Below are 24,028 nucleotides of genomic sequence, written 5' to 3'. Positions count from 1 at the left end.
ACGCATGCTCTAACACACCACACTCCCGACAACTGCTCTTACTCTTCACAGCAGACCCCAGAACTACACTTCATCTGAGTCAGGACGGCGCAGCACCAGGGGCTAGAAGGGCAGGCTCCTACAGGACACCGTGTGGCGTACTTCCGAGCATGCTCAGCAACCAAGGCCATGGATGACCAGCATCTCAACACCTACCCAAGCAGAAAACGCCACCCCCTCCCAAACCCACAGGAGGCAAGCCAGAGAGGTCAGAAGGCCTGGCCTTCTCTGAGGCCGGCCCACCTGCTCCTCAGGGCAAGGCCACAGCCCTCAAGGCCCACCCGGGAATCTGCAGAACAAGGAAAAATTCGCATTTTCCATTCTCTGCATCTCTTGACACCTGTCACCAGCAAGTGGCACAGGCTCAGCAGCGTGGACATGAGAGAGAAGGAAGAACCCTGACAGTGGACAGCTTCCATGTCAACATCCTGGCAGTTCTCTCTCCATCCCACAGCCATCAAACACCTGCCCCTGCTGCATCCTCATGCCAGACTCTCACATGTGCTCCAAAGACAAACCTGGAGGACTAAAGCTGCCTGCATCCCACATCTGAAGATCTGGGTTCGAGTCCTAGCTCTACTCTTAACTCCAGTTCCCTGCTAATAATGCAGGGGCCCAAGTACCTGAACCATCAGCGTTGCGTCCCTGCCACCCACCTGGGAGACCCAAACTGAATTTCCAGCTTCTGGCTCCAGCCTGGCCCAGTCCTGGTCATTGCAGGTACTTGTAGAATGAACCACTGGGTGAGATCTCTGACTCTGCCTTTTAAACAATATTCATAATAAAAATAATCTTTTTTAAAAAAGCCATCCTGGGAAAAACAGAATGGCTAACTCCTTTTCCCAGGCTAAGATATTAGACACTCAAAGGAAGGTATTAAACTAATGCCTGTGGCCTAGTAACACAATATAATAAACACAAGGCACAACAAAATGACAGAACATGAAAAACTGTGTATACTGTAATTCAAATTACATAAAACATTTCCAAGTTTATGGCCCAGAGTAGGCAGGTGCTACAGAAAGACAGTCTGAGATGGGAGTAAACTGCACCAGCCTTGTATAAAGAGAAAAGGATGAACTCAGAGAGAAATGAGGAACAAGCCAGCAAGACCATCATGCGGCAGGGATGGCAGAGCCTGCCACCTGACCAAGATAGAGCCCTCACCCCTGCTCACCATGGAGGACAGCCTGCCACCCGAACAACATACACAGAGCCCTCACCCCTGCTCACCACGGAGGACAGTCTGCCACCCAAACAAGATACACAGAGCCCTCACCCCTGCTCACCATGGAGGACAGCCTGCCACTAGAACAAGTTATACAGAGCACTCACCCCTGCTCACCACGAAGCCTAACAGTTCCCTGAGTGCAGCTCCTGGTATGGGTTTCAGCTTCGTTTTATTGCAGACCAGACACTAGGAGGCAGCAGCGACAGTTCAGTTAACTGGGTTCCTGATGCCCATGTGAGAGCCCGGTACTGTATTCCCAGCTACCAGCTTGAGCCCCACTCTGGCAGTGAAACAGTTAACCAGGAAGTGGCAGCTCTCTCCCCCTCATCTGTCTCTCAAATAAACCTTATTTTAAATATTGATTAAACAATTATGGAAGTATTTCTTTTTTTATAAAGATGTATTATTTTTTTTTTTTTTGGAAAGGTAGATGTACAGAGAGGAGGAAAGACAGAGACAAAGATCTTCCGTCCGTCCGATGGTTCACTCCCCAAGCGGCCGCAATGGTTGTTGCTGAGCCAATTCGAAGAAAGGAGCCTCCTCCAGGTCTCCCACACGGGTGCAGGGTCCCAAAGCTTTGGGCCGTCCTCAACTGCTTTCCCAGGCCACAAGCAGGGAGCTGGATGGGAAGTGGGGCTGCTGGGATTAGAACCAGCGCCTATATGGGATCCGGGCACATTCAAGGCGAGGACTTTAACCGCTACACTATCACGCCGGACCCTATTTCTTTCTTTTTCTTTTTTTGGATGGCTTGCAGCAAGTGAAGTGGGAAGGGAAAAAAGAGAGAAAGAAGTAAAGTGAAAGGCAAGGGTGGGTATTTGGCCTAAAGATTAAGGTGCCCACACCCCGTATCAGGGCTTGTGTTGAAGGCACTACTCTACTTCTGATTCCAGCTTCCTGCACGGACCAGGGGAGGCAGCAGCAGGACATCACTCACACACCTGGGTGTCAGCCCTCCCCAAGGGGACCAGGGTCAGCTCCTGCCTCACAGCTTCAGTGCCCACACTGGAGGCTGCTGTGCTGGAGGCCATCAGAGTAAAGCAGGGAATTCTCCCTCTCCAGCTGGCCAATAAACAAGTGCAAACAGTGAACAACAAACGTCGTTAAGAGGAGGACACCACAGGGTCAGGCTGTATCCCAGGATCTGCGGTGGGCGTGGGCAGGCAAGCCAGGCTCTCGCTGTGGAGCTGGCACACCAGCCTCTGGCTACCTCCGCTCCCTGCCTGAGGACAGCAGAGGACCAGGACAGGCACCCCAGCATGGCTGGCTGGGGTCATGAGAGCGCTTTATGCTGCAGCTAGATGGGATTTGCTGGGGTTTGCACACTGCATAGCAGTTCCAAGGGTGAGCCCTGCACTTGCTCTAGTAATGCGTAACATTTCAGACTACTGCAAAGCTCCACCAAACCACAGAATGACCGTAGCAACAGACTGCATACACCTGCATTTAGACAGGAAATGCCACTCTGAAGTATTCGACATCAAAAGAGAAAACCCTGTAAATGATCCTACACACACAAAACTCACTTAAGCCCCACTCACTCTAGCCATGTCCATAAGGTCATTTTCTGTATCTCCGCAGCATATCCCAGAGCGGTATGTGCTTCTATACTCACGGAAAGGAGCAGGGCAAAACATACAAGTTACCCAAATATTTTGTTTTCCCTGGGTCAATTAAAACTTTTTTGAAGATTTTTTGGTTTTGTTTTTTTAATTTGGAAGGCAGAGTTCCACAGACAAAAGGAGTGACACAGAAAGAGATCTTCTAAATGCTGGTTCATTCCCCAAGTGGCCACAATGGCCAGAGCTGAGCTAATCCTAAGCCAGGTCTCCTATGTGGGTTCAGGGCTTAAGACTCTGAGCCATCCGAGGATTTTCCAGGCTAGAAACAGGGAGCTGACTGGAAGTGGGGTGGGATATAAACTGGTGCCCATATGGATGCTAGCACCACAGGGTGCCTACCATGCCACAGTGCTGGCCCCAGGTTAATTTTTTACACAACATCCATTTTTTTCCTGAAATCTTACATCTTGATACCATGGTTTATGACAGCTTGTCATGCCCTGAATCAGGTATACGAGCCACCCCTCCAAGGTTGAGAGCCCCCTACTCAGAATGCTGGGGACTAGGCGAGCCTCACACCTCTGGTCTTATGGAACCTGGGGATGTCTGCCTACTTATGATGAACCATCTTGGGAATCGGCCCCAACAGCTTCAAGGACACGGTCTACGTATTAGCTGCAGGCAACAGCACAAGATTTGTAACAAGGCTGTGCTTTTGGCATGACCTACCACACAAGCCAGTGTGGGATATTTCATGGTGGTACTCCACCATGCTCCACTCTGGAGCACCGTGGACACCAAACCTTGAGATTAGGGACATTTAGTCTACATCACTGTGAGTTAGAGGTGAGCCCTCCCTTACAGAGGAGCAACTCTGTGGACTCTAACTGCTGCAAACCACATGTCCTTCCGCTCAGCCACACAACAACTTTTCACAGGCAAGACCCATTCACTCATCTACACGACAGTGACAGGCTGCCTTGGGACTCACTGCTTGCATAAGAGCCCAATTTTTACAGGAAGAGATGTTAAGGAAAGCTGATGACATAGCATTCCCGCACAGGCGGAGCAAGGACACCATGTCAGGGCTGAACAACGGTGTCAGCGCTTAAAAACAAAGCCTGTGTCTCAGGGCTGACATGATATGTACTCAATACTGGCAGGCTTCCAATCCAGCCCAATTAAAGTCATGTTTTAAATGAGTGTTTACTGTGTGTGCTGCCTGTATGTGTGCTACTCCACATGCAGTGTGAGCCTCCACGTGTGTGCACTGCACTGTATAACTGACTATAAAGACCTGCATGTGTTCAGCCCTGCGTATGAACTGCCCCATGTTTATACTACTGTGTGTGTTGTGTGTTCTGTTTACACTACTGTGTGTGCTATGTGCCCTGTGTTCACACTACTGTGTGTGTGCTGTGTGTCCTGTGTTTACACTACTGTGTGTGTATACTGTGTGCCCTGTGTTTACACTACTGTGTGTATACTGTGTGCCCTGTGTTCACACTACTGTGTGTGCTGTGTGCCCTGTGTTTACACTACTGTGTGTGTGCTGTGTGTCCTGTGTTTACACTACTGTGTGTGTGCTGTGTGCCCTGTGTTTACACTATGTGTGTATACTGTGTGCCCTGTGTTTACACTGTGTGTGTATACTGTGTGCCCTGTGTTTACACTGTGTGTGTATACTGTGTGCCCTGTGTTTACACTACTGTGTGTGTGCTGTGTGTCCTGTGTTTACACTACTGTGTGTATACTGTGTGCCCTGTGTTTACACTGTGTGTGTATACTGTGTGCCCTGTGTTTACACTACTGTGTGTGTGCTGTGTGTCCTGTGTTTACACTACTGTGTGTGTATACTGTGTGCCCTGTGTTTACACTGTGTGTGTATACTGTGTGCCCTGTGTTTACACTATGTGTGCGTGCTGTGTGCCCTGTGTTTACACTATGTGTGTATACTGTGTGCCCTGTGTTTACACTACTGTGTGTGTGCTGTGTGCCCTGTGTTTACACTATGTGTGTATACTGTGTGCCCTGTGTTTACACTACTCTGTGTGCGTGCTGTGTGCCCTGTGTTTACACTACTCTGTGTGTGTGCTGTGTGCCCTGTGTTTACACTGTGTGCGTGCTGTGTGCCCTGTGTTCACACTACTGTGTGCGTGCTGTGTGCCCTGTGTTTACACTACTCTATGTGTGTGCATGGCCTCGATCTGGCCCAGTTCTAGCCAGTTTCAAGCCATTTCGGGAGCAAACCAGTGGATGGAAGATCTGTGTCTCTCCCCTCTCTCTTAAATAAACTGTTAAAGAAAAAATATAACTTCTATCAACATAAATACAATTCTAAGCAAAAATCTTCCATTATTTCCAGTATTCATTAAATTCCCAGAAAACAAAACCTAAAAAGCGGTCTCAAAATTAAGTTGATGATTTTCAATAATAATAAGAAGAATATAAAAGAAATAACTGGGCTCCTTTTTCTTATAGCTTAAGAGGGAAGTTGACGCAGGCATGCAGCGTCCTGCCGAGGCCTTGGCGCCAGCATGCCAGCATGCCAGCAAGCCACTCACCAGGTCCAGGGCCGAGCCTCCGCCGAGGTACTCCATGATAATCCACAGCTTGGTGTCCTGTAGAAACACAGCGAAAACACAGGCAACTCTTTAAAATCAAATAAAATCAGGAAAAACTATTTTAAATAGCCAGGAGGCTTTTTCACTGTTGCTTTATTTTTTAAAAAGATTTATTTATTTTTATTACAAAGTCAGATATACACAGAGGAGCAGAGATGCGAGAAAGATCTTCCGTCCGATGATTCACTCCCCAGGCAGTAGCAATGGCCGGTGTTGTGCCAATCCAAAGCCAGGAGCCAGGAACCTCCTCCAGCTCTCCCACACAGGTGCAGGGTCCTAAGGCTTTGGGCCGTCCTCGACTGCTTTCCCAGGCCACAAGCAGGCAGCCGGATGGGAAGTGGGATTAGAACTGGTGCCCACATGGGATCCCGCGGCATTCAAGGTGAGGACTTTAGCCACTAGGCCACGGTGCCAGGCCCTTACCGTTGCTTTTGAAGTGGGAATTCTATAAACACACATGAGCCAGGAAGATTGGGCTGAAGGTACCCAGGCGAGGGTCAGGCAGGATGCACGTCCTATGCCCTCAGGCTCAGATGTTCAGGGTTGAGGGATCAAGCTGCCACTGTCAGGCACTGGAAGGTGGGAGCCCGACCCTGCCAGGTCATACTGCTCTGGCAGGAGCATGAGGTATCCCCCGGGCTTGGACCTGACCTGCACATGGAAGGGGATCGCAGAGGGCAGTGTGCAGGTGATGCCTTCTGCAACTGCCAACCTTCCAACGTCTAGGGCTGCTGCCAAGTCCACAAGCTTCAGCAGGCCCGGACCCACCCAATATCATGTCTATGTCCCTTCAGCCTACGCCCACCACAGGGCCCCAATCTCATGGCTTTCCTCCTTCCCCACCACCTTTCTTGAAGCCACCCATCAGCCCTGACTACCAGAGCTATTTAAAACAAATCCTGAAGCACCACTGCCTCAACAACAAACAGGCCAGCCAACACCACCACTGGGCAAGGGGTCCAGAGCTGGGCCTAGAGATGAGCCCTGTGAATCATCTCGTTTCAGCTTCAGAAGCATCTGGCCTGCGGTCAGCCTTCAGTGAGACAGCTGGTAGCACATGTCCCAGTCACGGTGGACAGCTGGTTCTGTGTGTCTACAGGCTCTGCACAGGCCGGCTCAGCCAACAGGGAAGCGCCACATATGTCCTGAACATGCTCAGATTTTTTTCTTCATATTCCATGAATGATACAGTACTTCAACAATCTCTGTAGCCCCTGCCTCAGGCCTGGGACTTGCAAATAACCTGCAGATGCTTTGCAGGACAGGACAGGGGGTTTCCGGCAAGGCAGTAAAGACGCCTCTCGGGAGGCCTGCAGCCCGCGCGGAGGCCTCGGTGCACTCGGCTTGACTGCAGCCTCCTGCCAGCATGCAGCCGGGAGGCCGCAAGGACAGCTTGGGGCCATGCAGCTGACCAGGGACAGCCACACAGAGTTCTTGCCTGATGGTTTTGGCCTGGCTTAGTCCTGTCTGTCGCAGGTATTTGGAGAGTGATCCAACAAACGGAAGATCTCTCCCTTTCCCTCCTGTGCAAATAAAATACTGCTGTGAAGTGACAATATTAAAAAAAAAAAAAACTTCAATAAGAAAGGCCACAATGAGCAGTTTCTATGCCAACAGGACACTTGCACACCTGCTGACCACAGCATCGGCAGGGCCGTGCAATTACCAGGGGACCACAGCTCACATCAGCTTCAACCCTCACCACCCATCATGGTAGCTTCTGCAGCCGCTGTAAGAAAATAGAAAAATTCCTCCCCTCAGCTCTGTACCCATGAGGGTGCTGCTGCTCCCTGCTCTCAGAGCACGCCAGGAGAGGGACTTCCCCACCTCCCAGACCTCCCCGCTTTGGCAATTTCCCCAACAGGACAACACTACCCTGCCTTCTCTCTGTTTTCAATGGTTTTTTTTTTTTTAAGATTCATTCATTTTGGGCCCAGCGGCGTGGTCTAGCGGCTAAAGTCCTCGCCTTGAGAGCCCCGGGATTCCATATGGGCGCCGGTTCTGGTCCCGGCAGCTCCACTTCCCATCCAGCTCCCTGCTTGTGGCCTGGGAAAGCAGTCCAGGACGGCCCAAAGCCTTGGGACCCTGCACCCGCGTGGGAGACACGGAAGAGGTTCCTGGCTCCTGGCTTTGGATCGGCGCGCATCGGCTATTGCAGCTCACCTGGGGAGTGAATCATCGGACGGAAGATCTTCCTCTCTGTCTCTCCTCCTCTGTGTATATCTGGCTGTAATAAAATGAATGAATCTAGAGGAGGAGAGAGAGAGGAAGATCTTCCGTCCGATGATTCACTCCCCAAGTGAGCCGCAACGGGCCGATGCGTGCCGATCCGATGCCGGGAACCTGGAACCTCCTCCGGGTCTCCCTCGCGGGTGCAGTGTCCCAACGTATTGAGCCGTCCTCAACTGCTTTCCCAGGCCACAAGCAGGGAGCTGGATGGGAAGTGGAGCTGCCGGGATTAGAACCAGCGCCCATATGGGATCCCGGGGCGTTCAAGGCGAGGACTTTAGCCGCTAGGCCACGCCGCCGGGCCCTTCAATGGGTTTTACTTTGGCACCTACTGGTCTGGTAATGACTCCTGCATTTATTTTTCTGTTTTGCACATGCAGCAAGTTAAAGTGTCTGGGGACAGAGTCTAGCACATCACAGCTCAGGAATGCCCCCAGTGGCCCTTGGCCACCATGCACGGACACTCGGGCTGTCCGCCCTTCCACCTGCAGAGGCACTGCTGTCCACACAGCATTTGTAAGAAAATATGCCTCTCCAGTTCAAACTGACTTCTCCCCTTTATAGTCAATTCTGAGACAGTCCAAATAAGCAGCCCAAGACTTAATGGATACAGAACACTTTAGCTTCTATTCGGCCTGGGTGACTAACATAGAAAGGAGGCAATGTCAGTCCGGGTTGGACAAGGCACAGAGGACTCCCTGACGTGCCTCAGGTCTGCCCACAACTCTGTCCCCCATTCAGTACCACTCCCCTTGGGCAGCTGCCTTGCAAAGGCTCCGCTGGGTCCCCCTCAGAAAGAGTTGCTGAGCCCAGCACCTTCTTCCAAATGCACGCAAGGGCGGCATAGACACGCTCACACCCGCCCTGCTCTTCCTGGACAGCCAACAAGCACCCTGTCTGACTACAGGGAAAGCCCATGACCTTTCTGGGCGACAGGGGAGTGTAAGCTGCTGTCGGCATGGGGACCTGGGACCCTTCCACTGTCACGCCGCTTTCAGGGCAGCGGTCTCCCTCCACCACCATCCCCACCCCCGGCAGCAGGATGCGCTCTGGCAGTCTCTCCCCTCTGCAGCCAGCCAAGCAACAAGATACCCAGGAAGGAAGCAACTTCCGGTGCACACTTCCGCACCAGGGCGGGCAGCCTCTCCCTACCAGCCTTGAGTCATGCTAGCTTTTCCTGCTAGGGGGTGCTACAGGCCACACTGTCCTGCTCTCCTGTATCTCCTGGTTCCTGCAGCCATGGAAATAACCACCAGACGCTCTCCAGCTGCACGGCTACAAGCCTGTCCTCTCCTTTCTGGACAGGAAGATGGGAGACGAGACCAGAGCTGCCCTTTGCTGTCCAGTTCACCCAGGCAGTAGATGGGGTGGTGGTGGGGAAGGCGGGGGCCTCAACTACACACAAGGCCCACTGAGTTCAAGGACTTAGCAAGATGGTTTACATCCTACCCGAGGTCACTATTCCTCAGACCCCTTGGCTAGGTCCTAGCACTAACATATGGGTGTGTTCTTGTCCCCACTCCCTCAAGGTGTCACCAGGGAACTGGACATCACATTACACAAAGTTCTCCACCCAAGTGAAAACAAGTGGAACTTGCCTTGCAACCTCACTCCCTGGCTGCTAAAAATCACCCTGGGAAGCTGGATGGGGCCCTGCAGTCCCAGGCAGCGCCTCTGCGGCCACCTGCAGTCCTAGGCTCTCCCCCAGATCCCCAGCACACCAAGGAAACAAGCAGTGAAGATCACGGATAGCTCACAACTGCCTCAGAGGGAGGGCAAGGGTGGCCCGTGGTCTACCGGAAAGCAGCAGAAGAGGCTGACCTCACAGCCCACTGCCACCCTTAAAGGCAGAGGGCATCCCAAGAGCAACATAGGAAAGTGTCTCTCTCTCTGCTGCCCAACAGGAGCCCTAGAGCTGTGGGTCCCTACTCCCCAACCCTTCACGCCAACCCCCACACACATACTGCCAACCAGCACAATCAAACTGCTTGGCTGCCCAACTTTTATGGGCTGAATTGCACTTCTATTACCACATGCATAACTGGGAGTCCTAACGCCCGGTACTTCAGAATGGGACTATTTAGACCTTGAAAGAGGTAATTAACCAAAAACGAGGTCAATGAATCCAGCATGACTGGTATCTGTGTAAGAGGAAGAAATTAAGACACGGCCACCCACAGAAGGAAGATTTCTGGTGCACACACAGGGTGGGGTCAAGGGCCAGCCCAGGAGAGAGTCCGCAGAACAAACGGCCCAGCCAGCACTGTGAGAAACTACCACTCTGTTCAAGCCAGAAACGTGAAAACGTATTAGAAATGCTTAGGACCAGAGGGTTTTAGATTTGGGGGTTTGGAATGTATTTGTGCAACTCATACCCAATAAGAGATTAAAGATGGAACCCAAGTCTACATACTAAAAGTATGCATGTTTCAGATACATCTTAAACACATCACTCAAAGGCAGTTTTACAAAGCATATTGAGTGTGTTTACATTTATCTCCTAAGATGAGGTGTGGAATTTTCCCACTTATGTAATGCTGGTGTTCAGAAAAGTTACAGATCTGGGAGAATTTTGGATTCCTGGGAATTCTCAACGTGTACTTGTTGTGGCTGCCCCAGTAAACTAAGACAGCAACCACTGGCGAGGGAAGGGGCCCTGCTGCACGTCACACAGCACAGACCTCCTCAGCTTATACGCTTGTGTCCACCTTCCCACTGAGCACCAAGCTCTTGTAGAAGCAGCAGCTTTTAATGCATCAGGGAGGCGACTCCTCTGCAGCCTGAGCTGCAGACACAGCACCTCCCCCATCTGTCACTAGCCTGGCTAGCTTTTGTTTGCAAAAATTAATCTAAAGCAGAGTAACAGTAATGCTTACAAGCAAATCTACCCTCATTGTGTGGAAGCACTTTTCTGAGAATGGAGGAGACCAGTAGAAGCCAGGATTTCCCACCATTAACAAAGGGGCTCGGGGAGGGTGACGGGCTTTTTAAAAAAAAAAAAAGAAGAAGAAAGAGAGAAAGAGAGAGAATGAACGAACAGGCAGATTACCCACCCTTGACAGCTGGGCAGTATGTAACACACCCTTGATGGCGGGCGGTATTTCACACCTTTGCCACTGGGGAGTATTTCATGGAAAAACTTCGAAATGGGGAAAGTGGGGTGCTGCTCTGCTCCTGCTGCACATTCAGGGACCTTAACTGGCATACAAGGCTGAGACCCAGAGGACAAGTCACACCAGAGGTGTCCTTAGAACCACCTTGGGGCCCAGACTCCTGACGTCATGGCTGTTTCGGTTTTGTGTTTGAAGTTCCTTCCTGCTCATCTGACACAAGGTGCTCAGAACCCTGCCTGGGCTCCTGCCAGCTCCTTGAAAATCCCTAGGGGAGCCCTCAGCCATACCCAGCCTGAAGTTAAGAGCATCCAGACTCAGGGCTGGCATGATGACACAATAGGCTAATACTTCACCTGCAAGCCCTGGCATCCCATGTGGGTACTGGTTTGTGTCCAACTGCACCACTTCTGATCCAGCTCTCTGCTTATGGTCTGGAAAAGCAGCACAGGATGGCCCAAAACCTTGGCATCCTGTACTCATGTAGGAAACCTGGAAGAAGTCCCTGGCTTTGCATCGGCTTAGCTCTGGCCATTGTGGCCACTAGGAGAATGAACCAGCCAGTGGAAGATCTTTCTTTCTGTGTCTCCTCTCTGTAAATCTGCCTTTTGAATTAAATAAAAAAAAAAAAAAAAAAAAAGAGCATTGGCTTGGGGAATTATTGGGAAAGCACACACAGTATGCCTGTGCCCTCCAACTATAACACTAGGCTGAGGGTCCCCTCTGAAGGCCAAGCCTGTGGGAGCCCGTAACTGAGAGCCACATGGCTCCCCATCCCCAGGCCCTCTGTCCTCAAGCGCTGGAATACCGTCCCTGATCTCCCAGAGCCTACCTGCTGCCCCTCTCGGTGAGTCGCCAAGGACACAGCACAACTACCACACACATGTCTCAAAGGAAAACAACTACATCTGGGCTGTCTACAGACAACGGGGAAGGGAGCAAACAGTGTAGCCAGCCAGTGGAGCGTCCTGGGAAGAGACCTGCACCACTGGGGCCAGCCTGGGGAGCTGGGGTGACAGCTGTGGATGGGTAGAGAAGTGGCTGGCCAGGATAAAATAAGTGGTCCTGTTCAGCTAATGAGCAGGGGATGCCTTTGGGGTATCAGCTGATACAATGAAAACATTTAAATAAGCCACAGGGAATCACCAGAAGTCTTGCCCTTAGGGTAAGTAGCCATCCACAAGGCACCTGACAGAGTGAAGCTGAGAGGAAGCAAAGCAGAAGAGCCAGCAGAGCAGCCGAGAGGGGCAGATGTGTGGCACCTGGGGCATCACACTGCTGCCTGCTGGTGCCCACCATAGGGGGGAGCAAGTACGGGTTCAAGTACCTGGGCCCCTGCCACCTACCTGGGAGATCAGATGGAGCGCCAGGCTCCTGACCTCAGCCTGGCCCATCTCCAGCTATTGTGGGCATTTGCAGAGTGAACCAGTACATGGAAAAAGCTCTCTCCCTCTGTCTCTTGACCTTTCACAAAAAATGAAACAGGCATCTAGAAAAAAAGAAAAACAAAGCAGACGAGGACAAGACCAGAGACACCCTACAAGTGACACTGCTGAGCAACTCAGGAGAGCAGTCACAGCCAGACATCTCAGTGTCCAAGCCCAGGACCAGAAAGAGGGCCAGAAGTTCATGCAGTCAGCGGGGAGGCAGGGTGTGGGATGTGTTCTGTAAACCAGCAAAGTTTTGGGATTCAACAACTAACAGAACAGCTGGCCAAGTTCTAGAGATAGACAGCACATTCAACAAAGGGGTAGGGGGTCCCACCACTCTGTAACCCACTGCATGGAGGTGACAACACACACTGCACACACCCCACCGACACGTGGCGGTCAGCTGCACAGCAGCCACTTGCTCTTCCCTTGGCCTCCAAGTGCGGCACTGCTGATCTCCCCGACCGTCCCTCAGCAGCAGCCCTCGACTGTGTGCCTTCCAGTTCCACCTCAGGTCTGCGGTGTTTCTCTCCAGATCATCAATGCAGCTACTCATATCACCAGTTCTACCCAAGACAAGTCTGACGCTCAGACTGCATCTGCTCCACCAAGGTCACGGAGTTGGTCTCAGTCATCTCCCTAGTTCCCAGCTTGGTGGCGACATCTCAGAGCAACACCAAGCATTCTGGCAGGTGCACCTGGGTGGAAGTTGGACACGTGATTTCTGAAGGTCAAGAGAGAGGCTGGCACCAGCCAAGATGCTGTGTGTGTGAGATGTCATACTCAGAACTCTACAGGTAACTACTTTAAGATGAAGACATTGAGATTCAGCAGATGCAGAGAGCAACCTCCTGAAAGTTTTCCTTTTGTGACTCAAGAAGGAAGATCTCCCTCCCTTCTTCAGGGAGTCCTAAAGCCCAGAGGACCATGGACAGACCACTCACCCCTGTGCCCACATCCTCGCAGGCTCTTCCTAAAGAAATTTCTTTGTTCCTAACAGCCTTTTCTACCCGACCTTCCCAAGTGAAGCCATTTCTGTGCTGGTCTCCTCAGTTCAGTGCGCAGGAAAATGTACCCCCTTCCCCTAGGACAGGTTAGTTACACTTGGGGCCGCTGTTCAACAGCAGGGGCAGGCAGAAGGCTCCTGTGACATCATCACAGAGAATTAGGGATCTCCAGCTCTGGCTCCACCACGCACTCCTACCGTGCTCCCACTGCACAATGCCAGACCAGAGGTAGGACAGGCCACACCGACAGAGTTGCAGCAGAGCCCACACTTGCATACAAGCAATCCTTTGGCAGCTGCGCTCCCAGGGGGTCACCAACAGGGACCCGCAACTTGGCAGGGCGTGATCCTGACAGTGCCAGGGCAACGCCAGGATCAGGTATGTGGGCTCACCCTCATGCTGTTCTCCGCCACACCCAACTGGGCACGCACAGTCAGGGAAGCTCCCAGCTGTGGACAGAGAGGACTCACCTTAACAAAGACTGAAACTGTGTAGTCAGTCAAGGCTGTCAGGCCCTGAAGGGGCAGGATGGATAAAGAGGAAGGGAGCAAGCAAGGTCACAGCCAGACGCACAGGAGGAAGGTGCAGTTGAGACGACCTAGGGCTCACTTGGCTGGGCCAGAGGGAGCTACGGTGGCTCAGTACCAGCCTGACCCAGAAGTACGAGAGAGACAAACGCCTGGTGGCCATCTCACCCACCCTCCAGGCTCCCAGGGCTATAGGTGGAGGAGGCTCCTGCAGGTCTCACACTTACCCTTCCCTGCCCACCTGGGAAAGCAGGGTTCTTCACTACATTTACAGAGACCCATGGAGGAGGGAGCTGTCCTGAGCAGGAACAGGCGAGGGGAGGGGCCACAGGCTCCCCTGTGCCAGGAGACCCTAACAGCTGACAGAAGTGTTCCAACACAAGGACAGCTGCCTTGTGCTGGGAATAAACATGAAATGGGGGCGACGACACTGAAACACAAAAATCAGCTAAATTTCTTGGATTGAGTCCTTAGCTGAAAGAAAAATCTACTCCATCATAGCAAATTATCCAAAAATCCTGCTGGAAACACTACATACTCAAAACTATGCAATACAGTCGAAGTTTATGTAAGGACTGGCCAGTGTTGTGGAATTCCCGATAAGGATGGCCACTAGCTGTGTCCCAGCTGTTCCCCTTCTGATCCAGGTCTCTGTCGGTGAGCAGTGGCCCATGTGCTTGTGCCCCCGCCACCCACATGGGAGACTCGGGAGAAGTTCCCAGCTGCTGGCTTCTGACTGGCCAAATTCTTGCCATCACAGCCATCTGGGAAGTGAACCAGCAAGGGGGAGATTGCTCTCTCCCTCTCGCTCCTTAATTCTGCCTCTCAAATAAACAGAGCATCTAAAAAAATAATGTAAGGAAAACACCTATTTTTAAGAAAAAAGTGTTCACTTCAAACTTTTAAAAATAAAGTATCATAACAGCAAATATTCTTCTTACAAAATGTATCTTTATTTGAAAGGCCAATTGACAGAGAGAGATAGAAACAGCTCTTTCATCTTCTGGTTCACTCCCCAGACAGCCGCATCAGCCACTGCTGGGCCAAACCAAAGCCAGGAGGCTAGAGCTTCTTCTGTGTCTCCCACATGCATATGGGGGCTCCAGGACTTGGGCCAATGGCTACTGCTTTCCCAGGCAATGAGCTGAGAGTTGGATGGAAAGTGGAGCAGCCATCTAGGAACTGAAGCAGTGGATAAAAGATCGACCTGATCCTGTCCTTGTGTGACTCTTTCAAAAATAAATAAACCTAGAGAGAGAGAGAGAGAGAGAGAGAGAGAGAGAGAGAGAGAGAGAGAAAGAAATAGGAATGAATAAAGACATGTATAATTAAGCAAAAAATACCAAGATGAGAAGTGGGCATCTAGCTTAAGAACTGCTTGGGACCCCTGTGTCCCATACCCTAGTCCCTGGCTTCCGAAGCTGGCTTCCCTTGCAATTCCAGCTTCCGTTAAGGCTCCCCCAGAACACAGTAGGTGAGAACTCCAGGACTGGGATGCCTGGCGCTCCTGTAAGAGGCCTAGACTGAGTCTCAGGCTCCTGGCTTCAACCTGACCCAATCCTGGCTGCTGCAGAAACTCTGGCAAGTGAACCAGAGGATGGGAGCTGACTTCTCTTTCTCTCTCTCAAATAAATTTAAAAATGCATAACCAAAAAATTAAGAATACCTGAGTAGAGCCCGGCATGGTGGCCTAATGGCTAAAGTCCTCGCCTTGGACGTCCTGGCATCCCATATGAGCACCGTTCTAATCCCAGTGGCCTCACTTCCCATCCAGCTCCCTGCTTGTGGCCTGGGAAAGCAGTCGAGGATGGCCCATTCTTGGGATCCTGCACCCACGTGGGAGACCCACAGCTCCTGGCTTCAGACTGGCACAGCTCAGGCCACAGTGGTCACTTGGGGAGAGAATCATCAGACAGAAGATCTTCCTCTCTATATTTACCTTTCCAATAAAAATAAATAAATCTTTAAAAATAAATCTGAGTAAATGATCCAACCATTTTAAGATAATATTCAATAACTAATTAAGAAAAAGGCACACTAACATGCACAGGTGGCAACGAAGGAGATAATCAGCACAGACAGAAGGATTTTCAAATGCAAATAAAGGAATCCTAAAACTTCAGGAAAGTAAATCAGAAAATCTGGGATGAAGGAATAATTTCTCAATAATAAAAAATAGAATTTACTCAAGAAAGAAGAGGGTGAATCCATTTATGTCTTGTAAAACGCAGAACACAGGGACAGCAGGAGCGCCCCAGGGAGTGGTCCCTGACGGCCCAGCCTTACTGGATGGGATGGGCAGTTCCAGCAGCCAGGAGCAGCAGCACTTCTGATGCCACCGCAACCTAATTCCCATGGGGAGGGGAGGCGGTTGTCCTAAGGAATGGACAGAGGTCCCAGTAAGTGGGCGTAGCTGCACTTCTCTGCCACGTCAGGCTGGTCCCGAAGGGTTGACTCTAGAGGAGGGAAAGGGAAGTGCTTGGGGATTAACACTGTAGCTGTGGGGGTCTCTGTGCATGTAAAGCTCTTCATCCTGTTTTTGCTGCCACCACCTCCTCATGCCAGCTATGCTCAAGATCTGCATGGAGGCACAGATCTTCACTGGGTTGTGCTGAGACCCCATGCCAGAGGCTGGGGAAGGGTCCTCTGGAGGAGCCCCTAGCTCACAGCCATGTTGTAAAGGAGGAGCCCTCTCTGTGGCTCAGCAAACCCCAGCCCCAGCTCAGGCCATTGTAACCACAAAGCATGAATCACCCACGTCAGCTCTGGGGGGTGCACGATAAACCACCATGCATCATATGTATGCAACTTCTCAAGTTCCCAGTGCCATTCCCATTTGTGATAGGAGTTCTTACCATGACCCCCCCCACACACACACACACACTCACACACAGGCTCTGCTAAAGTCTGCTCTACACAGCCGGAGACTCAGTTACTGCTTTCAAATGCATACCTGCTAAGATGAACTAGGGGGTGGGAATCAAACGGCTCTGAGCCGGGCTCGGCAGCGTGGCCTGGTGGCTAAGGTCCTCGCCTTGATCCCATATGGCCGCTGGTTCTAATCCCGGCAGCTCCACTTCCTCTCTATCTCTCCTCCTCTCAGTATATCTGACTTTGTAATAAAAATAAAATAAATCTTTAAAACAAAAAATTTTAAAAAAAAAGGCTCTGAGCCAAAGTGAGTGAACCTGGTCCCCCAGAGAAGCCGGGGAGCACAGCCTGCCTCACAGTGTAGGCTCGGACTCCCTGTGCCACCACATCCCAGAGAAGCACAACGTGAGGGTGCCTCACAAAGCCTTCTTCATTCCATCCCCATATTCAGCCAGCTTTGGTCACCAGGAAGGATAAAGAGTTGGGATCCCAGTCCATATTCCAAAGCCTAACCCAGATCCACAGGGGAAAAGCTCCATAAATGCTTATTTTCCAAAGGATCCCCAGTTAGAAGAAAATATTTTCCAATAGGACTGCTTTAGACTATTTCCTTGTAGAAATAAATGAATTCTAGGGACCAGTGTCATGTGTATCAGACAATGTCCACCCTCCATCCTGGCTGGATTCCCAGCTGCTCTGCCCCTGATCCAGCTCCCTGCTAATGCATCTGAGAAGGGAGCAGATGGCTCCAGTGTTTGGGACCCTGCCATGCACGTGGAAGATCCAACCAAGCCTAGCTTTGGCCTGGCCAAGCCCTGACTGTGGAGGGCATCGGGGAAGTGAACCAGTGGATGGAAGATCTGTTTTTCCCTCCCTCTCTGCAACGCTTTCTCCTTTTAAATAAACAAAGTGTATCTTTTAAAACAAAAGCAAAATCCTAACAAACTCTATAATATCTCTGAGAAGAATCAATTTGTAGAACATCTGCATGTTGAGCTAAGGGACTCACACCCATGCACTCCCACACACTCTCAGGTCCTATAACAAGCTGGACGGGACCCTGCACTGTCTGAGGTGTTCCTCTCAGTGTTTAGGCCACAGTCCTGCTGCTTCCAGAAGGAGCTGTCCACGCATGACTGTGGGTGAGACAGAGACTGTGTGAGTACCGAAGTCCTCCTTGAAGAATACCAAATACTGCTCTCCTCTCCAACCCTTGGACCTGACACAACACAGCAATAAATCTGCCAGTGCCATGGCCTAGCAGCTAAAGTCCTCGCCTTGCATGCACCAGCATCCCATATGGGCACTGGTTCTAATCCCGGCAGCACCACTTCCCTTCCAGCTCCCTGCCTGTGGCCTGGGAAAGCAGTTGAGGACAGCCCGAAGCCTTAGGACCTTGTACCCGTCGGAGAGCTGGAAGAGGCTCTGGGCTCTCGGCTTCAGACCGCCTCAGCTCCAGCCACTGCAGCCACTTGGGGAGTGAATCAACAGAAGATCTTCCTCTGTCTCTCCTTCTCTCTGTATATCTGACTTTGCAATAAAAATAACTCTTTTTAAAAAGGGGAGGGGGGAGTCTTGGTGCATAAATTCGGGGAGACACTATGGAACATACAAAGAAAGATGTCTTCAAGCTAGTCAGGGAAGATTCACAAAACAGCTAGATTTGAGGAGAACAGTAAGGGGCCACAGGGAGAAAGCTGACAAGCAGGCAGGGGAGGGGGGAAGGGGGAGGGGGACAGAAGCAGGCCCTCCCCTCCCCACACACCAGGACCATGGCCCCAGGGGAAAGGTAGGAGTCTGCCCTCCCCATCTCTCTGCCCTCCCCTCCCCAAGCACACCAGGACCATGGCCCTGCCCATGCTACAGTTTCACTATGAAGCCACCATCCTACTAATCCTGAAAAGTAACATCTTTCTAGTAGTTACAAGGTTATTATTCTGCTGGGTGAAGTTTTAATGGGTAGTATGCAATGAACATCAGAAACAGTAACCATAAAACCCGAAATAATAACTGGGCATCAACTCTAATGAAAACCCAACTATGCTATATCAGAGCCAGCAGATGGACAGTGCCTGAGCACTGCCAGGAAGGAACAGGACCTGCAACTGCTCCAGAGCAAGGGCCCGCTCAGCCTGGGGCTCCAGGTTCCTCCTCTGTGCCTGGCCACCACCTCGCTCCTGTAATTCTATTTGAGTGAATACCAGTTTGTTAACAGCTCAGTTTGTTAACAAGCAGTGCATGCAAACTGTCCAGCTCTGCCTGAGGACTTGCAGGAAGCCCAGGGTGCAAACATGGGGGTGGGGGGCGGGGGCGCACAAGAGGCATCAGGACCACATATGCCTAAGGAGGCAGGGCTAACTGCTGCCCAAACCACAGCAAGCCACCAGGAGCCGCCCCCCAGCTCCACACCTCTGTCTTACCCAGAGAAACCCGTGCTGGGTTATGGACTCCAAAACACCAGATGGCCTGGCTGCCCCCAGCTACCCACACCTGGTCAGCATGGCCACTCCATGTCAGCGCTGACAGGATTTGGGGAAAGACACTGCTACCCGCAGGCCATCTTTCTCATCCCAAAGCTGAAGTCTTCATCTGAAGGTCTGAGTGTCCTGGTGCTGCAGTGACTGTCCCGTCACACAGGCCACTCTTCTGCCACATTTTAGAAATGCACGCAGAAATGTATACGTGCTAGAAAAGATGTGGCACAATTATTTGTTGTGGATACATCAGCCGCGCTTAAACACTGTGGGCCAGCGGAGGTTTAAGTGTACAGAACATGTATGCTGAGACACAAAGAACTAGACATACAATTAATACTTATTTTGAAGTAAAGTAACATTAGCCAGAAAACAGTGGAATTTCTTTTTAGAGAAGCAGAATATTTAGCCCAGTCTGGGTTTTAATTCCATTCATCTTCTGGGTAGACAACTGTGACAAGGAGCAGCCCGGTGTCCCCAGGAACTCTTTTCAGTCCCAGGAGGACCCACCCAGGCCAGGTAGGGCAGGACAGGTCACATCCTCAGAAACACGGAATACACACTTTGTACAGCCTCTTTGCACGCAGCCCAAGTCTTCCCTGTAAGCAACTGTGAAGTGAAGCACATTGCCTTGTGACCCCAAAAGGTGGCTTCCCTGCTAAGTAAAGGGCTTAGCTGCTCCCCGACACCCAGCTCAGAACTCCCTTACTGCTTCCCCCTCAGAAACACATGGGCAGATACTCTCCCACACCACACTGCCAGAAGCTGCATCTGTGCCAGGCCAACCCAGGATGTGGCTGATGGCAGCAGGACACACCGCTGTGGATGTGGGGGGATGGGAGGCCTGAGACCCCACTCGGAGCGATGACTTTCCCAGGTGAGCCATCACACACTACTGCAGGGAGTGACGTCTGAGGTCACGAGGTGTTACAGTCCTGACTGAGGGCCTGAGGCTCACACAGAGGGAATTCCCACTGAAGCAAGAAAGGCCATTGGGCCCACATCAGCAAGTCAAACGCAGGGTGTGGGGCAACAGGGTGTACAGGCGTGGCACAAGGGGTAAGTCACCACCTGCGATAAACCAGTGCTCCCATTGCCATGCAGCTAGCGCACAAGGGAAAGTAGCACAAAATGGCCTAGAGGTTGGGCCTCTGCCATTCCCAGCGGAGACCTGGCTGCTGATTTCAGCTGATCCCAGCCCGGGGCTGTTGTAGCCACTTGGGAAGTAAACCAAAAGGTGATCTTGTCCCTCCTCTGTGGGCCACTCTTCCAAGAAAATAAAAAAACTTTTTGGGGGAAAGAAAAATAAAACGAAGGCACAGGCTCCTGGGTGAGGAAAGAGGTCCTCTGCTTCCAGGACCTCAGGTGGGCTGTGGTATCCAGGTCCCCCGGCAAGCAGAAGGTCCAACTGATAATCCAGTGCCTCCAAGCTGCAGAGGCGGCTCCCCTTGGCATGCCTCACATGCCTCCTCCCTGCAACACAGAAGGCTACCTTACCAACATCTGGGAAAACAGCCACGGAAGAAAGTGGACAGTGTGACGATAAAAATCTGCATGGATTCCCTCTTTTTACAAACTACTCACTACAATAAATGAAATCATAAACCCAAAACCCATTTCTTTACAGAGAAATCAAAAAATAATGAAAAGCATCAATGAGCAGATTGGAAATGGGACAAACACTGGAAAATCACTCCAAAATCAAGTGGCTAAGATATCTAGCCAGAAAGTAAGAAGACAGAGGGGTGGGGAGGGCACCGCAGTAGACAGGGCAAGCACATCCCTCCTGGGACGCCTCCTCTGCTCCAGCAGGCAAAATACTGCAATGAGGACAAAATGGCACAGGAGCAGCACTTCTAGAAGTGACAAACAACAACTCCAGGCGCTGGCACGGGCCCAGGTAAAGGTGTGCCCCTGACTGCCAGGCTGCTCTGCATATAGATTTCTGTGTGTGTGTGTGTGTGTGTGTGTGTGTGTGTGTGTGTGTCTCTCTCTCTCTCTCCCCGTCCTTGTTCACCACCCAGTTTGCTCCTAGAAGCCTTGTTCAGGCTCGGCCCAGAAGACAGCAGCTCCACCCAGGACTAACCTGGGCAGTCACCTGCCACAGACCAGCTTATGGTCTCCCTCCAGCTCTCTAAGAGAACACTCACAAAACCAATAATGCACAGGGTGTCTTTCAACTGCCTGCCATATGCACCCAGTAGAATGTCAACATCCCCACTCCCTTATTTTACCACAATGTCTTGGGAACAGTCCAGAAATCGCACAGCAATGCAGTTCCACCGGTCAGAGGCTAAAACCTCCTGTCCCCCTCTCTGAGGAACATGGGGCTCCTCTGGATGAGCAGAATGTCGGTGAATGTGTGGCTTGAGCAGCTCACGCCCCACAGGGCAGAGCCTAGTTTAAGTCCTGACTCTGCTGGCAGTCCCAGCTTCCTGCTAGCATGCACCCCAGGAAGCACCAAGTGATGGCTCAAATGTTCCGCATGCATTAAGTGTGTGTATGTCCACATCCCTGTTCACCACCCAGTTTGCTCCTAGAAGCCTTGTTCAGGCTTAAGTTCCTCGCTGCTGGCTTTGACCTGGAAACCTCGACCATTGTGGGTATTTAGGAAGTCAATCAGCAGAGGGGAGTTTAAAGGACCCTCATTTATACAGGCTCCCCAAACAGCTCACAAGGTTTGGGGCCTGCAGGTAAAGCTCCCGATGGCAGTACATCCACAAATGTGCAAGATCCTACACACCTACGATGAATGGCCTGCCTACTGGCTATCCCTTGCGTGGATTAAAAGTGGGAAAAGGAAGGGGATGGCACTGTGGCACAGGAGGCCAAACTGCTGCTTGTGGTAACAGCATCCTGTTTGGATGTCAGTTTGAGCTCCAGTTGCTGCTACACTTCCAATCCAGCGTCCTGCTAATGCACCTCAAAGAGCATGAGAAGATGGCCAAGTGCTAGGGCCCCGACACCCATGCAAGAAACTCAGGATGAAGCTCTTGGCTTCAGACTGGCCCAGCCCTGGCCATTGCAGCCATCAGGAAAGTGCAGCAGAGGATGTAAGAAAACCCTCACCCCTCAATTCTGCCTCTCAAATAAAATAAATCATTTTAAGGCGGGGGTGGTGGGGAGAATGAGGTGTTTTTCTCCTGGAACAGGGATAGGTGGGTACCAGCATCCACACAGACACTGGCCTTCCAAGGCCATTTCCACACCTCAACGACATTGATGAGAACGATCTGGAGAGCCAGAGACCCACCAGCACACCTCAGCAGACCTCAATCCCCTACTCCACTGAAGCCGTGTCCAAATGTGTAGTTCACTGGAATCCACAATGTGACCCATGTGTAGACAAGCGCAAAATGCCTCTGCCACTTACACCCGGGCAACTGCTCTTAAGGAGCAAGGAGCTGGGAGAATCAAGATGGCAGAATAGGGTAAGGACACATTTAAACAGAGAATCATCAGCCAAGGAGAAGGAGAGAGGGTACATCCCAGGAAACAGGAGAGGGCAGAACAACAGCAGAGGCGTATCCGCAGACTGATGGACACGGAAAAGCAATGGACACAGTGGTGTGGTGTTGCAGTGACCAATATCCCAGCGGCATTCAGTGAACTGTGATCTGAGCTCCATCAGCAGCCAAGGGGGATGAGGAGTTTACCAGGAACTCAGGAGGTAAACCCACGCAAAGAAATGCCCATTTTGACTTGTTTGATTCGACCAGCAGCAGACAGAAAGCAGCAGTTCTCACAAAGGCTGTGTGGAAACAGGCTGGATTTCACAGCCCAGACCCCCCAACAGAGCTGCATCAGATGCCATTTTGTGTAGGGAGGCAAAGACTATGGAACAGGACTGTGCATGCACTAAGCTGGGAGCAAACTCATTTTGGGCTCAGTGCATTGCACCAACGTGACACCCTACAGGTTCCACCCAAAACAGGTCCCAGTAGCCCCCAGACCTAATGGCCAGCAGGTCCAGAACTCCACCAGTGGCACATTGGGTGCCATTTTGTACAATGTGGCAAAGAATTTAGGACTGCAGGGACAACAATGAGCTGTGCATGCGCTGAGCTGGGAGTAAACTCACTTGTAACACAATGCATTGCACTGGTCCCACAGTAAAATTAATACCAACTTGGGCATCCTATGGGTCAAAATAATTCCAAGTGGTACCCAGACTTAATGGCCAGCAGGTTCCTGCAAGATCAGCACCATCAACAACATAGCTATTTAGGACACCTGATGGCTCCCTAATCCTGGGACCTACTCCAACTGGAAGTGGGAAAAAGTTTGTACAGACGACTGTGCAGCCTCAGCACAGGATCACAGGAGGTGGAGAGTGGTGAGCCAGCAGCTGGGGCTACAGAGACCATGGTGGAAATCAAACATAAGAACCCAGACCTGGGGCTCGGCAGCGTGGCCTAGTGGCTAAGGTCCTCGCCTTGATCCCATATGGCCGCTGGTTCTAATCCCGGCAGCTCCACTTCCTCTCTGTCTCTCCTCCTCTCAGTATATCTGACTTTGTAATAAAAATAAAATAAATCTTAAAAAAAAAAAAAAAGAACCCAGACCTGGAACTCACTGGAGCAAGTGGTACAAGCGACTGCAAACAAAGAACCAGGTACCAACCACAATAAGTAAAAATGAACTGTAGACCTGTGGGTGACACAGCTTAGGAACCTGCCCCAAGGAGCAGAATCTGATAACCAGAACAATCTGCTAACAACGACCAAGAGCAAAAGAAGAGACAGACACACAATGAATATCACTGAAAACTGCCCTGCAAAGGAGCAAACGCCTTTGCCAAACTCGGAGTTAACTGAGGATTACATTGAGAAAATGGGGGACACAGAACTGAGAAAACTCACTATAAAGCTTCTTATCAACGAGAAGCACGTACAAGAGTTCAACGAATTTATCACACAGGAAA

The 24,028-nt window shown here is 51.2% G+C and overlaps 1 protein-coding gene across 1 annotated transcript in view; it reads right to left on the bottom strand.

Moving 5' to 3' along the window:
* STK24 (serine/threonine kinase 24) overlaps window positions 1-24,028 on the bottom strand; it is an 86,203-nt gene that overhangs the window by 16,757 nt on the left and 45,418 nt on the right. The window contains exon 3 of the mRNA XM_004577383.4: window positions 5,397-5,453. Within this exon, the coding sequence (XP_004577440.1) occupies window positions 5,397-5,453 (57 nt within the window). The remainder of the gene's footprint in view (window positions 1-5,396; window positions 5,454-24,028) is intronic.

The sequence above is a fragment of the Ochotona princeps genome, chromosome 12, assembly GCF_030435755.1.
Source record: "Ochotona princeps isolate mOchPri1 chromosome 12, mOchPri1.hap1, whole genome shotgun sequence".
NCBI lineage: Eukaryota > Metazoa > Chordata > Mammalia > Lagomorpha > Ochotonidae > Ochotona > Ochotona princeps.
Note: the sequence above shows the minus strand (reverse complement) of the source record. Positions and strands in the feature narration are given on the sequence as shown.